General features: G+C 55.0%; 1 protein-coding gene across 2 annotated transcripts in view; it reads right to left on the bottom strand.

Annotated features, from left to right (window-relative positions):
- ARRDC1 (arrestin domain containing 1) overlaps positions 1 to 12,693 on the bottom strand; it is a 40,983-nt gene extending 28,290 nt beyond the window's left edge. For both annotated transcript variants that reach the window (XM_062011862.1, XM_062011863.1), the window contains exon 1: positions 12,483 to 12,693. In XM_062011862.1, coding sequence (XP_061867846.1) covers positions 12,483 to 12,600 — 118 coding nt within the window. In that variant the 5' untranslated portion in view covers positions 12,601 to 12,693. The remainder of the gene's footprint in view (positions 1 to 12,482) is intronic.
- Positions 12,694 to 12,906: the final 213 nt, after the last annotated feature.

Genomic DNA, 12,906 nt, shown 5'->3' with positions numbered 1-12,906 from the left:
TTCTTTATCCCTCCCCATTAGAGACATGGCAGCCAGCTATCACTTAATTAGAATCCCTCAAGCTGTTGTCTCTATGCCCAGAGCTGCAGGGACCAGGAGCATCCCATGAGCTGTGAATGAGCCACCTTCCACCCACTCCCTCCAAGCCCTGCATGCCTGAGGGGCCAGAAACAGCCCCAGGAGAAGCAGGAGATGGATCACCCTGAGCCCAGTCACTCCCCAGCTGATGGCAGTGGAGATCTGTCCTGGACAGACTGATGGGCTGTCATGGTAGAGGAGGAGGTCAACTCAACACACAGCACCACAGCTCCACTTTGGAGTGAAATCTTTAGGTTCAACAAAGATCACAAGTTTTGGTATGCCCTGAGATCTTCTGTCCCTGTCCCCTGCCCTGGATCTGGATGAAGATGATGGCTTTGGGGTTATCCACCCTGGCAGCAAAGCAGGACCAGATGGTGCTGGGAAATGGGAAGTCTGGGAGACAGCAAGACTCACAGACAGAGCAAATTACTCTCAACCAGTTTGTAGAGACAGGGTAAAAGCTTCATGAAGAGGACACCAAGGAAGCTGAGACCCCAAAGAAGGGCAGGATGAGGCCTTTGCACAGAAATATACCAGCACAACCTGAGACACAAAGAGCTCGTGGCCTCTAAGCTGGAAGCTCACAAGACATGCTGCTCCCTCAGCACCCAGCCCTCATGCATGAATATACTGAGACACTACTCATTAAATCAACAGCTCCTAATTAATTCTCAGCTGTCCCCATCATTCTGCATCCATCCTGTCAGTTCTTGAGGCACAAACAGTCTTGGGCACTTCACAAGCCAGCGAGGCAAGAGCAGAACGCTGGAGGCAGCGGGGGGTTGTCACCAGGTTAAGGACTGTCTGGGGATGTGTTTATCTTCTTCTTCTTCTTTCCCCAGAGCCCAGCACAGGGGCAGGAAGGAGATTCAGCTTCTAATGAGGAAGGAGAGGAGTTGTCTAGAACTGTAGTTGATGCTTTCCATCTCAATTCAAACCCAAACCCAAAGCCAGTCCCTGGGAGGTGACCTGTCAGGAGCTGACGTGTTGAACAGCATCTCCCACACCAGCAGCAGCCTCCAGCTCATGGAGGACTCACTGAGCTGCTGCTCCCTGTGACCCAGGGGGACATCACCCCCCCACAGCCTGTCAGCACATCACACCAGTCACATCCAGCACAGCCCACTGCTCTCAGGCTGTGGACAAGCTCCCAGTGAAACACTGAGTCCTTACTACAGTCTGACCTGGCTGTGTCCCTGTGCTGCTGCTGGTGGGTGCTGCTCCCACCACACAAGAGCCCAGCTGGGGCTCAGGACCAGCCTGCAGCCCTCTCTGCAGTGGCACAAGCTTTAGCATCATTTAGCCTCCAGTAGCAAGACCTGCTGCTCAGCCCCTCCTTCCCCAGGTTGGCACTTGCCCTTTGTGCCCTTCAAGAGGCTGGAGCAGCCAAATCTCTCTCAGCAGTGAAGGGACAGTCCCTCCCTTCCTGACTTTTCACTGAGCTGATTGCCAGGACAGCAGAGCCAGCCCTGAAAACCTAAGCTCAGCAAAACTCATCCTAAGGGCCAGAAGTGCCTGTTCTCCCTGGCTGTAGCCACAAGGCTGTATTCCTGCTGTGAGACTAAGGCAGGAGGACCAAGCAGGGTGTCCCACACAATCTGCAAGAAGCCCAGACCCACTCCACACAGGCCAAGCTGCAGGAAGGCCAGACCAGCTCACTGCAGCCTGTAAAACCTGCACCTGCAGCAACACCAGGTGAGGGACAGCTCTGCTACACAGGCAAAGGGACCCACAGCCATTATTTTTGGCTATGCACAGGTTCCTGTAGCCAGAGTCCTGCCCAGCACAAGCAGGGACACATCCCTGCAGGTAGGGATGCATTCTAGCAGATGGAGAAGCCTGCAAAGGGAGCCTGGGCAGCTGTGTGCCTGTAGAAGGGCAGAATAGCTTCCCCAGGCTGGCTGATCCTCTCCCCTCTGCAAGAACATTCTTCCACCAGGTTAAGAGCAATAGGAAAAGCTCCATTTGCCTCAAAATCAGGGTCAATGAACATCACAAGAGAAGAAAGCAAACTCTTGGGCTCTTGTTCAGAACAAGCTCCTGTTGGAACCGAAGGCTCTTCTCCCTTGCAGAGCTGACAGGGTTATTTATAGCCTCACAGTGTTTTAGCAGCACGCTGCCTGCCCTCAGAGGAAAGGGGTCATCTCAAACATCTGGAATGAAATCCCCAGTTGAGCACATCTAATGAGCCTGTCTCTGCACACGTGAGGCTGTGGGGAGGAGACTCCCAGAGAACAAGACCACAAGGGCTGTGGCAGGGCAGGCACATGCCACAAAGCCTGTGCCTTGGATCTGCCAGTCCTACTGCCAAAGGCAACTGCAGCTCCTTAGCAACAGGCACCATGTGCCACAACATCTGCATGCAGGGACCAAGTGAAGGGCTGCACCCTGTTCATCCCTTCACCTCGATGCTCACCCTGCCACAACCACCTCAGTGCTCGCCAAATGTGCTCCAGAAAGGATTCCCCCAGTATCTCTTTTCTCCAAAGCTGTCTCTTGCAAAGAAAGGATGAGTTTGTGGTGGGTTTTTTTAAGCTTCAGATTGATGTAGGTCTCAGTGCTGTGCCACTCTAATGGCCTGGGAACAGACAAGGAATGGGGTTACTCTGACTTGAGAGGTACAAGTGCAGAGAGGGCTGCATCGTAACAGCCAGCAGCACAGAGTCTGTGCAGGTGGCTTGGCAGGGACATAAAGCCACACAACTATTGCTGCTGAGGGGTGTCAGCCCTGTGCCAGGCTGCCCAGGGAGCTGGGGGAGTGCCCAGCCCTGGAGGGATCCCAAAGCCATGGAGCTGAGGCTGTGGATCAGTGCTGGGCTGGGCAGGGTGAGGGTAGGGCTGGTACTGCTGCAGCTTCCAGGGCTTTAACAACCAAAGTGATTCTGTGATTCTAGAGAGAGGGAGTGGGGAAGGAGAAAGTTGTACCTCAGACCAGTTTTGGAAGCCCAGACTCTTGCCCCATCATGAACAAGCAGCATGGCCCAGCAGACGCGCTCCACACAATCCCTGGTGCCACTCACAGAGCAGGGCTCTGATGCCAGCCCTCGGGTCCTGGTGCAAGGAGAGTGGCTGCACACCACCACACACACCAAGGGACCAGCCTCTTCCTCCCCAGCCAGGTTGGCAGCTGCAGGTGCCCCTGTGCGCTGGGAACAGCCAGATCAGACAGCAGCACAGGAGGCACTGCAGGAAGCACAGTATTTGGCAGAGAGAGGCAGATAGCTCAGCTCACTATGAATATCTCCATGCCAGCCACCCACCTCAGCTGCACTGCCAGCATTGCCAGCCTCCTCCCCTAATATCCATCCCTCTGAGTATCAGAGGGAAAATGCAGAGAGGGTGAAGAGGAGCAGACGGCTGGAGGAGATAAAGTATTTCATGTGGATCTTCAACTGCTGTGGTGTGTGAAGCCAACTTTCAGCCTCAAGAAACTTCTTTCCTTTCTATGTCTCTGGGTCAGAAATTCAGAGGGGGAAGCTCTGAGCTGTTTGCAGATCAGCCTGCCTGCTGCTCCTCTACACCTGTGCTTCAGACCTGCTTCTGTTCACCCCATCCACGAGAGCCATCTGTGCTGTACCAGGACGGGACCGAGCTCCAAGCAAGGCTGCAGCAACAGTCACACACTGGCTAAGAGCAGCTCAGCTTGTTACTCAAGCAACATGACTTTTGTCACTGCCTGGGTGCCCTCCTCCTCACCTTTCTGCACAGAGCCTGGTACAGCTCCATACAGTCCAGCTCCTCATCTGCCTCCTCGTCCTGCTGCCCAGAGCAGCTCTGGGAGGCTGTCAGCTGCCTGGCTGCACCAGCACCTCTGAGTGGCTGATGCTGCCAGCTTGGTACAGAAACAGCACATGTTTTAGGATCTCAGGGAGATCCAGGGGAGTTTTACTCATGATCCCCTGCACAAGCCATGTCTTTTTAATTTACTTCCCAAGGGGACCTGGACAACTGAAACTTGCTTTTGTGAGTCCTCAGCAACCTGAATTTAAGCAACCTGCACTCTCAAAGCAAAACAAAGCATAGCATCAGCAGTCAGAGTATCTTAATCTTCAGTGTTTCACTCCTCAAAGAGCCCTGTGGGAGGGGGAATGCAAGTCCCAGGTGCCCAACCTGCAGCCAGACAAGTGGAGCAGAACCAGGAATGCTGATGGGCACCAGGACCTGCCAGCACTCAACACTTCAGGGACTGCAGCCACCCCTCCTCAGCCTGAGCAGCACTGAAACATCAGAGAGGAATCTCTTTATTTAGTTTGCCCAAACTGAAATAGGTTTCCACCCAACACTTAACACTACTTTAGGTTGGACAGTTAAGATATTCTGGTACACTTGACTAAAAAAAGGAAGAACCAGGCAAGAAACCCCACCACAGCCTACCACACAGCACAGCAGGTCCTAGGAGCTATTTGCTGGGTGCTTTAAGACCAGCCAGGTCCATACTGTTACAAACTGCCCTTTTAAACTCATTAACAAACTTGATTGTTCTTTCCCAGCGAGCGCAAAGCCTTGTCCCACCTTGCTGGCAGAACAAGCCAGGGATTCACTGACAACACAGGAGCAGCCAGGGAGGCCTGGAGCTCTCTGATGTCCTGGGAACACACCTCTGGTTGCAACCACTGCCAGCTCCACTCTGTTCTTCCCACATCCAGAGCAGGTTCAATGAGCTCTCCCCCTGCCAGACAGCCCCCCTGCTCCACCACAGGAGCAGGTTCAATGAGCTCTCCCCCTGCCAGACAGCCTCCCTGCTCCACCACAGGAGCATCACCCCCCTGCACTAGGTGCAAAAGCCACTGCAGGCAGATAAACAGCCAACTGATCAGGTTTCTCTGCTTGCCACAAAGAAGTTGATTCACCAGAGCCTACTCCCTTTTCAGGCTCTTTCTAAATAAAGGCTTCAAAGAGTTCTGGAAAATCATGCTTAACAGGCTTACTGTAACAGCAGAGCACAAGGGCTCCTGTGGGCCAGACTCTGCTGCAGAACTGAGTCACACATTTTCTTCTGAGACTCTCAGATACATTTGGCTAGGAGTTACAGCTATAACTAGTCCTGCTGGATGATGCTCATTTTGGCAGATCCTCACTGTCACCCACAACACAGCCTGACACAGCTCTCCTGGTCTACTGAGCCATGGGCAGTCCTGCAGATGCAACATAGATGCTTGGCAGAGGAGGTGGGGATCTTGGGGATCAAGGGATGCTCCTGGGCATGAGCTCCCCAGCACCCACTGCCCATCCTCAGAGAGGAGCAAAGCATTCAGCAGCCAGTCAGCCATGAAAAGGTCTGTGCCAGTCTGGGCACCACACGCAGCCAGGGCTAAAAGGATTCAGCACGTGTCCTAAGTGAGCTTCTGCCTCCAAGCCACTGAGGAGGACTAAAGCAGCATGTTCAGGACTGCTCAGCCATGCTGAAAATAACAGTTTCAGTGTGAGAGGTTGGAGTATGCAGAGAAGGAGAAGAGACAAGAGCATGGGAGACAAGCAACCGTGTGTAACAGCACTAGGGCCCGTCCGTCCTGCTGCTCTGGGCACTGAACTCGCAAGTCAGCAGCTGGAATTTGCTGAGACACCTCCAAATGATTTAGCACTGCTGCAGCTCCTGAGCTCGAGCCCAGAACCACCTCATCTCCACCTAGCAGGGGAGGTTTCAAGTGCCTTGTCCTCAAGAGCTTTATTTATAAGCAGTAAAGCAACCCTGCATTTAGTGACTCGTCGTTCCGCTCCGTGGTGAGGAGGCAGGAAGGCGCAGCGTGGCCGGCGTGATGGGAGATCCCAACTGTCTCACCTGCTCCCACTGAACATTTCACATGCTGCACAAGCTCTCAAGCACTGCTTTCACACACCTCAGCTGTCAAGAAATCCCCCTCAGAGAAAGCAGCCAGAATCCACTTCATTCTGCCTAAGAGCTGCTCCTGTGATTTTCTTTGATGCCATTCACTGCAAGCAGCTGGATTCTCTATTTATAGCGAGATCATCACTTTGGAAAGATGACTTATGTTCTTTTTATTACCACAGCACCAGATACATAATAAATCTCTGCTGTGCTAGTGGGTAAGACAGTCCTCATGGTCAGGTTGGACTCCTGCAGAGGTCCAAGCAGACAGAAGCTGTCAGAGTCCTGTGCTGACGCTCCCCATCAAGAAGACACCAACTCACACCTACACGCCGAGCTTTCATCCCTGGAGATGTTGCCTTCCAAGACAGTTTCATTCCAGTCTTACTGCAGGGAGCATTTGGGCTTCAGGTGGGTGCATTCAGGAGGGATGGGCACAAGCTGCAGCATCCAGAGCCAGAACGACCGAGAGCACAGATCCGTCAGCAGGAACAAAGGGCTGGAAGTTACAAGCATTAGTGCTCCAGAAATGATTCATGCCTCTTGGAAACAGCCTTTTTGCTACAGATATGTTATAAGCTCTGGTTTTCTCATCAAGATTAAGGTGCTCAGAGGTCAGGGTGGTTTTAAACTAGGTCTCCAAATAACTCTAGGCTGGCACTAGCTTGCCACCTTCATCTGTGCCTCAGGACACCCACATATCCTCTCTGCCACCATCATCCAGCATCTCAAGGTCCCAATGCATCCCATGGGTGATTGCTCAAGCCATCCAATGCTACTATGTGGCACTGACCACCCCTCTGAACTCAGTCTCTGATGGTGGACAAAACAATACTCAGCCACAGCTGTCCACTTTCTGCTGAAAAGCTTGTACCCAGCAAAGCACCCAGCTCATGCTTCACACTGGCACCACATCAGCTAGTTGCAGCTGGCCATCAATCAGTTAGGGGATGTGGAGCTGCTGTTTAAAAGCTATCACAAGGAGACAGAATCCTACACATCTTCATGACCTGAAACCATTTCACCTCCTATTTCAGCTCCTGGACATGACCCAGGGACTCTGAGCACACATAGGGACAACTGAGCACAAGGCAAAAATCCACTGAGTAGGGGCAGTCTGGTCCTTTGCTCATTTTCTCCTCTCCTAAGCAGTTTGTACTTCCCTGCTGCAGAGTTGACCACTGACAGATTTTAAGAGCAGCACAAAGACATAATTAACTTCCACAGTAACCCCTGTTGCCAGACTTCAGAGGTCACAACAGTAGCCTAAAGGCTGCACGTTGGATAACTCAGCAATCAGCCCTGAAGATATCAAACCCCAGCCCATAGTGTGCTTGTCAGACCGTTTTAAAGAGCAGCTGCCCTGAGCAGGAGGAAGAAAGACTTGCCCCAGGGCCTGGCAAAGCACCTTTCTCTATGCTTTTGCATAGGTCAGGTCTTCAGTAGCCCCTTCAAGCACAATCCAGCCATCCCATTGCCCTTCTTCTGTTGAAAGAGCCTGAGCATCCCCTTCTCCAGACAACAGGGGGTCTGCATGTCCATCCCACTCTTTCCTGGTCATGAGAGCCCCTGGCAAGACTTCACCAAGTCAAGTGACAGCATATGTTCTTCTACAGATGTACCTCTTCCTGTTTGCTGAGGATGACTTTCAGCAAGAGGTATTCCACACCACACTGCAAGCAGAGCATGCCAGCCCATGCACCCACACCCGCCTGGCACAGGGGCTGGCCCCTGGCTGCTCCTCCTCACCCAACCCTGCCTGCAGGGCCCTGCTGGGGATGGGGAGTTGCCTCTGAAGCAGAAGGATGGAAACACACAGACTTCTTCCTCCTAGCCAGGGAGCCTCCCTGCTGCCTACCTGACTCTAGTCCTGAAAGACAAGCTACATCTCTGCCAGCTCTGTGCTGCTCTAGGGGAGGAATAAGCACTCACACCCCGTTTGTCACACTTGGAAGCAAATCAGGCAGACAGAACCTCGCTCCACTTGTTCTCCCATTTTGTTAAACAAGAGATGGGAGGCTGCAGCATGTCTCCTGGCCAAGGAAAGCAGCAAGCAGAGTTCTTTAGAGGAGCACCAGCGGCGTGCGGGCGGGGGGAGCAGCAGAGGGAGGCACATGCTGCAGCAACGAGAGCCACAAAACAATCTCACCAGTAGTTATTGACTCCAGAGGAGCTGGAGCTCTAGCAGCAAGCCAGTCAGGAGAGCAAAAATCTCTCTTTTGTTCCACAGCCTCAGACAGACGTGGCCACACAGCTCCCTGCTGTCTCGCTCCAGACAATGAGAAGAGAAAGTTAATCCACTTCAAATGCCTGGTGCCAGCCCTGCCTCGTCCTGACACCAACTGCTGCTGCCCTGACACATGGCCTGAGGCCCTCCCTGGGCACTGCCCACTGGGGACAGGGACACTTTGGATCTGCTCCTGCCTTCTGACCCCAGCAGTCCCCCATTCAGCTCTGTGCCCCCTCACCTCACTGCACTCCAAAGCAGAGGCCAGCTGGGGTTCCCTCCCACCCCCACAACGAGCAGGTGACCTGCACTGCCAAGCACAGAAACTTCAAATCCACCTGTACAGAGATGAAGTTCCAGCTCAGGATAGAGCAAGCTTCAGACTACCACCCAGGGACTGAAACCATCCTGTCACCATCACACTCCCAAGCAGCCCAAGCCACAGCCTTTCTGCAAGAATGTTTTCCCCTGTATCAGAGGTCAAGTGCTAGAGAGGATCGTGGCCAACTGTCCTTTTGTCACCTCTTCCCCTCAGGAAAGGCACATTACACACACATCAGAACCACCTCTTGTGTTAGCCAAACCCAAACTTCTTCCTACTGCCCTTCTAGGGAAACAGAAGTTATCTTTTTGTTTGGACACATGACTTCACGTGCCTTGCTTTTTGACCCCCTTCACCAGCAGCTTTCTCATTTCTCCATGTGAGAATATTTACCATGCTGAAGATTAGAGAAGGAAACTCTGATTTATGGAAGCACAGAATGGTGGGGTCAGAAGGGACCTTTGGACATCATCCAGCCCACCCCCTTGCTAAATCAGGTTCACCTCACAAGTTCTTTGCTCTGCAGAAATGGGAATAGTGTACCTGGGTATTTCCAGAGCATGAACATAGGTCCACACTTTTGTAGTTCAAGGGAGTGATTTCAGAGTCCAGCAATCACTGCATAAAGCTGGACAGCCAAATAACAGAGAACAGCAAAGTGCTGAAATCCACTCCAGAAAGCACTTGCAGTTTCTTTACTCTGTGACCTGTGAGAGAGGGCTGTTATTTTAACATGACATTTCTGCCCACAAGAAGCCTTGCTGAACAGCAGGCAGCAGGGCCAAAAGAATCTGTGTGGCCCCTTGAAGCCCCAGAGCTGAGAGGCAAATGCTGCAGCAACCCCAGGCAGCACGAGCCTTTGTTCGGCACGCTCCTGCCAGCGGCCGGGGCTGCCTGCTCTGCTCTGAACAAACTTACTTCCCTCTTCCCTCCCCCCCAATTAACTCCATCTCCAGCTGTCCCAGCGCCAGCTTCCTGTTAATTATTCCTTGCACACCCCCATTTGATGATTTACCCAGCAAGCCAAGCACAATGATGAGGAATGCTGCATTCCCATCAGCGCTCTCCCCTGAGGCTCAGTTCTCAGGGCAGGCGCAGCCCCGGGGATGAGTGTGCCTCCCCAGAAGGTCTGCCTGGGTCACCAGGGGCCAGGCATCCTTCATGATGCTGTCACAGGGTCAGCTGAAGAAGATGTGCTACTGAACAACCTTTCTTGCCAGTCAGCAGGGCTGGCACGGAAGCCAGTGTAGGTGGAAGCATTTATGATCCCAAAAGGCGTGTCTCCGGTTATGCTTCCCTGTGACCCAAGATGTCGAGCATGTTTGGCAGGGCAGAACGAGCTTGGTTTGCTTGTATCATCCACCTCTCAGAAAATGCAACGTTCAAGAGCCATCAAACAAGCTCCCACGTGAAGCAGTCACCTACAGGCTCGTTTGCAGCCGTGATCTCCAAAGCCACAACACAGAGAAGCCACCGCACCAGAGCTCAGGAAATGGAAAGCATGAAGCCACGGTGCTGGGGGCCAGGCTGCAATGGGACAGCACTTTGGCTTCTCCTCAGAGCTGGTTATTAGTCTGAAAAGTCATGGCTGGTCACAGGAGGTGTAGGTGTATATACACTGTATAAGTTGATGTCACCCCACCTGTCCCCACACACCCCAGCAGAATCCCACAGCACGTCCAAGGTTGTTTGGTCCCTTTACTGGTAAGCCCATGGAGCTCAACAGGGCTGGCCAGTCCCTTTAAGGGTTGGTTGTCACACCAAGAGGGATGTTTCAGCATCCCTCCTCCTGAGCATGAGCCTCCTCCTCTGAGAGTGATGCACTTCCTTCAGCCAGAAGAAAGCAGAGGATGCCCATCCAAGAGATACCCAACCCCAATGTGGAGGGTCTGAATGCCAGGGACCAGAAGATACAGAGCAGCAGGGAGGACACAGAGCAGAGTCACCTTGCACTCTGCAGATGATGGTGTCACATCCCACCATTACTTATTTGGACAGGTTCAGACAACCAGTTATGGACAGTTTCTGCTCCAGCTGGTGACACCAGTGTGCAGAGACCTCAGCCTGGAAGAGCCACTCAGGTCACCCCTGCACAGAAGCCACACACAGCCCACCTCAGATTTTGGCTCGATGCTTCTGCCAGCTTTCCTAGAGCCCTGCTCAGCTGCCTCAGCCTCTTGCCAAAATCCCTGCACTAGCCTCAAACACCACATCCAACAGCAAACCCCCTCTCGGCTTCAAGATCAATACTTATATCAGACCCCAGAGCTTCACAGAGCCAAAGCCATAAGAAAGCAGAAAGTCCAGAACAAAGTCCAGAACACTTGACTTCTACCCCACAACAACCAGCTGCAGCACACCAGGAAGCAAAGGAGATGTAGGTTAAGGAGAACTTGGCAGCTCCTCTCCAAGCCAGTTGTCACAGAGGCAACAGCAAGGTGTAACTGTGGCCAGCTGGCAGAGCAAGGGGCCAGCACAGCTGAGCCAAGGCCAAACACTCCCATCTCACCCAAGAGGCACTTTTAGGAACATGGGTGGAAGTCAAAGGGATGGGCTGAGGAGGGAAGTCAGACATGCTTCATTAAGGATGTCTTTGCTAGAGAAAGTATGTCTGAGAGAGCCTTCCAAGGAGATAAACACTGAGTGTGTTTTGCTCTGACAGCAGTTAAACAGGCTACAAGTCTGCACTTGTCCTAGATACCTTTTTTTCCCCTCAAGAAGCTTCCAAGCAGCTATTGTAGACAACTGGGAGAGGTGCTCACAAAAGCATGACATACACAAGCACAGATAGCATCATTTGAGCTGATGTCTCTGTTGAAGAGACTCTGGTCTTTTTCCCCCCTCCCCCAGTAATTTGTGATACAGGAAGAAGTGTGCTCAAAGCAGCAGCAAACAAGACAACCTCACTCAGAGAAAACAGCTCACACTTCCACAGCACTGAGCACAAAACTAACTTGTACATGCCAGTGACTTCCCTGAGGTAGGAAAGCAAGTTCCCAGTTTGGAAGACCTGAGCCCAGCAGCTTTACACCTCCCCCAGTCCATTTCCATCCCTTCACCCTGACAGACTGCGTCAGCCACTAACAGGGTCTGTGTTTTGCTTGGAGTAACAGCCACCCACACACCGCAGACCCCTCCTGCAGCACCAAGGCAGCACAGCCCACGGCAGCCTGCTGCTGCCCGCTCTGCGGGGACTCAGTTGGCACACACAGGACCACGTACCCAGCCTGGGCACCTCCCAAACTAACACTTCCACAACTAAAAACGCTCAGTTTCATTCGAGGTGTAAAGAATCGCTCGCTCGCCACAGCCCGGGCACCTCTGCTGCTGATGCAGGGGCAGCCGCCGGCCGGGACATCGCATCGCCCGTCTCCTCTGCATCGCCCTGCCATAGAACACACGGCGTTCCGCCAGAGCCAGGGCCAGGCAGCCCGGCGCTCGGAGGCCACTGCCGCGGCGGTGCCGGCAGCCCAGGGAGCCCGCGGAGCTCCGGGAGAGGCTGGACGCGGCTCCTCCGGCCACCTCCCGCGGCCGCCACGCTGGGCACCCGCCAGCTTCCGAGGCTCCGGGGCAACGAGCCCGCGCTGGGGCTTTAGAGGGGCTGTAGTTGGGTTTTTTTGGTAAGGGTGAGAGGGAAAAGTAAGAAGTAGCAGAGGAGGAAATAATCCAGCAGGTTGCTCCTCTCAGTTCCGCCGCTGCCTCCGCCTCACGGAGAGGCGAGCTGCACCCGCTCCCCGCGCCGGCGGCCGAGGGAACCCGCTCCTCCCCGCACCCTCCCGCCAGGGCACCCGGGCCCCGCACTGCCCCCCCGGGGCCCCGCACTGCCCCCCGGGCCCCGCACTGCCCCCCCGGGGCCCCGCACTGCCCCCCCCGGGCCCCGCACTGCCCCCCGGCCCCGCACTGCCCCCCCCGGGCCCCGCACTGCCCCCCGGCCCCGCACTGCCCCCCCGGGCCCCGCGGGCTGCGGCCACCGCGGCGGGGGCCCGGCCCGGCCCATCCCGCACCCAGGCAGGCCGCGGGCTCACCTCGGTACTGCAGCGATCCCGAGAGGCGCACGGTGACGGTGCCGGCCAGCGGCTCGCCGGGGCTGTAGACGACGCGGCTGTCACCCAGGCGGATCTCGAAGAGCTGCACCTTCCCCATGGCCTGGCCGTGCCGTGCCGTGCCGTGCCGTGCCGTGCCGTGCCGTGCCGTGCCGTGCCGTGCCGTGCCGCCCGGGCCCGCTCCGCCGGCAGCGCTACCTGCGCCCCGCGCCGCGCCGGCCCGCGACGTCCCTGCCCCGGCCGGCCGGCTCCGCCCCGCCCCGCCCCCGCCCGGCCGCGCTGTGGGGCCGGGGCGGGCCCTGAGGCAACGGCCGGGCGCGGGCGAGGGCCGTGCTGTGGGCCTGGGGCGGCCGCTGGGAGAGGGAGCCGGCTGTGGGGCCGGGCCGCGGGGGAAGGAGCCGGTTGT

Source organism: Colius striatus, chromosome 19 (assembly GCF_028858725.1).
Source record: "Colius striatus isolate bColStr4 chromosome 19, bColStr4.1.hap1, whole genome shotgun sequence".
In the NCBI taxonomy this organism is placed as follows: Eukaryota; Metazoa; Chordata; class Aves; order Coliiformes; family Coliidae; genus Colius; species Colius striatus.
The sequence above is the reverse complement of the archived record's forward strand: the minus strand, read 5'-3'. Positions and strand labels throughout refer to the sequence as shown.